This window comes from Petaurus breviceps, unplaced genomic scaffold, assembly GCF_028583685.1.
Source record: "Petaurus breviceps papuanus isolate PSGF00001 unplaced genomic scaffold, PetGlider_PUasm1.0 185, whole genome shotgun sequence".
NCBI lineage: Eukaryota > Metazoa > Chordata > Mammalia > Diprotodontia > Petauridae > Petaurus > Petaurus breviceps.
In genome coordinates, this window is record NW_027185797.1 from 31,141,507 (window position 1) to 31,144,099 (window position 2,593).

Consider the following 2,593-nt stretch of genomic DNA (forward strand, 5'->3'; position numbering starts at 1 on the left):
AAGGAAGGAAGGAAGGAAGGAAGGAAGGAAGGAAGGAAGGAAGGAAGAAAATAACTATTAAATGCCTACTATGTGATAGGCACTATGCTAAGTACTTTTTTTATAAATATCTCTGATTCTCACAGCAATCTTTCTGGTTCTATTACTATTCCCATCTTACAGCTGAAAAAACTAAGTCAAAGGGAGATTAAGTGACTTGCCCAGGGTCTTACTGTTAGGCAGGTCAGTGCTCTATTCACTGTTCCACCTAACTGCCCAATTAGCAAAGGAATGAATGTGATGGTAGAATTTCAGCCTTCAGATAAGAGAATTACTATAAAGGGCAAGGATTGTCGGTACCTCTAAAACCAGGACAATGGCCAAAGACCATCGCAAGCCAAAGGCTATCACAGGACGATGTAACAAAGGTGATATGTTAAGCACTTAGGTTTCAGGCTAATGTCACAGCTCACTTATGGGCCTTCTGTGATTTAAGCATCTGTGGTGGGGGAAGCCCAACAGCTGGCCTGACCCTACAGTGAGTGCCTTTCTACAGGGGCCCACCGTATTAACCCCTTTAGGGCAGACCCCAGAAGCACACTGGGAGATTTTCCTGGAGCAGCTCCAGGTAAGGGCACAATGAGCTATTTGTTGTTCAGCCCTATCTTACTCTTCCTGACTTCTTTCTAGGGCTTTTCTTGACAGAAGTATTGGAGTGATTTGACATTTCCTTCTCCCGTTTGTTGTACAGATGGGGAAACTAAGGCAAACAGGGTGAAGTGACTTGCCCAGGGTCACACAACTAGTGCCTAAAACCAGATTTGAACTCAGGAAGATGGGTCTTCCTGACTCCAGGCCCAGTGCTCTACCCACTGGGCCACCTAACTGCCCTTAGGAAGAAGGAGATTCAAGTTCAAATCCCACTTGTGCTGATTATACTGCTTCAATCCTAGGTAGGTCTTTTCCCCTCAGAGGGCTTCAGGTCTTTAATGAGGCAGGTCAGAGTTGATGGCCCCTAAGGCCCATGCCAGCCGGGGAGCTAAGATTGTGCTGACCCTTCTCTATGAGGCCCTTCCTGATTCCTCAGAATTAGTGCCTCCATCTGCCCCAATGGCTCTCCTGAGTCTTCATTCGTCCCAGGCCATGTCCTTTCTTAATGCTTTCTATAGTTTGTCTTCCCGCACTAGACTGTAAACTCCTTGAGGGCAGGCACTGCCTGAAGCCCTTAGCAGACAGCCTGGCACATAGTAAGTACTTAATAAAATGTTTACTGACTCTGACTGACTCCCAGTAGAATAGAGCCTATGGTTTTACCATTTGCTGTTCTGGGCTCTGGAAATACAAAGGCAAAAATGGAACAATCCCTGCCCTGAAGGATGGGTAGTAAAAGAAGCCACTGGTTCTGGAGTCAGGAGACATGAGTTCCAATCCCACCTCTAATCCTACTACCTCTGTGACCCTGAGTTAGTCATTTCTCCCCTCTGGGACTCAGTTTCCCCATATGTAAAATAAGGGCATTGAAGTGGATGACTTCTCAGAGCCCTTCAAGCTCTGAATCTATAATCATTGTCCCGTCTTTCTGAGCCTCAGTTACCCTATCTGTAAAATAAAGGAGGTGGCCTCTGAGGTCTAACTCCAGATCTAAGACTCGAAGTTACTTCCCCTTTCTGGTACTCAGTTTCCCCAGCTGTAAAAGTGTAACGGAGAGGTATTCCCTATGAGGGCTTCAGCTTGAGGTGTTCAGATTTGCGGCTTCCTCCCTAGAGTGACTTTAGGACATGCTGTAGTTCAGCTCTAGACGGCCTCAGTTTCCCCAAAATAAAATGAGGGAGGGGGATGATCTCTAAGGTGCCAATTCACGGCGCCAGATTCAGGGCTTCTTCCCTGGGTAACTTTGAGCATGCTGTGGCCCAGACTTAAGCTGCCTCAGTTTTCCCAGCTGTAAAGGGAGAGTCAGACTCCGAGGACCCGCCCAGCTCGGGGCTACCTCAGTTTCCCCGACTGTAAAGTGGGAGAGGCGGCCTCTGAGGTCCCGCCCAACTCCGGACCGCCTCCGGAGGTCCGGTTCCCGGCTGTCTCGGTTTCCCTCTCCACGCTGCGGGCAAGCCTCCCCTCACCTTCGGTACTCCAGGTACTCGTCCACGGCGGCGGCGGCCCCCGGGGACACGGTCAGCCGCTCCATGGCGGCCTCCCGGCGGCCGCGATCTTTCCGCCCTCTCGGCGCCGCCGCCGAGAACGGCTCGCCCCCACCCGAGCTTTGCTCCCGCCCGTTACCCTGGCGACGGGGGAGGCTCGAGAGGCCATGGGCTCAGGGCTGCCTGGCGCACGTGCGCACGCGCGGGCACGACCACGGTCACGGTCACGGTCACGCGGACGCCCCGGGCCACTCATCCGGCCTGGGTTCCGGCGCCCATGCGCAGATGGGAAACTCGCTCCTCCCCCGCTGCGGCCCGGGAAGACCCCAAAAGGTGGATGCCCCGCAGCAACTTTGTGCACGCTTTGTGTGTCCAAGTTTGTTTTCCCGGAGGTTACCGTGCGCCCAATGGGATAAGAGCGCTTGCTGTTTCCTTTTTCTCTTGGAATTCCCCGTTATAGAACAATGCCTGTCGCCTAA

The 2,593-nt window shown here is 52.1% G+C and overlaps 1 protein-coding gene across 2 annotated transcripts in view; it reads right to left on the reverse strand.

Annotated features, from left to right (window-relative positions):
• The window catches only part of FAM221A (family with sequence similarity 221 member A), a 23,642-nt gene extending 21,331 nt beyond the window's left edge, over positions 1 to 2,311 (reverse strand). For both annotated transcript variants that reach the window (XM_069088728.1, XM_069088729.1), the window contains exon 1: positions 2,097 to 2,311. In XM_069088728.1, the coding sequence (XP_068944829.1) occupies positions 2,097 to 2,161 (65 nt within the window). In that variant the 5' untranslated portion in view covers positions 2,162 to 2,311. The remainder of the gene's footprint in view (positions 1 to 2,096) is intronic.
• Between the last annotated feature and the right edge of the window lie 282 nt (positions 2,312 to 2,593).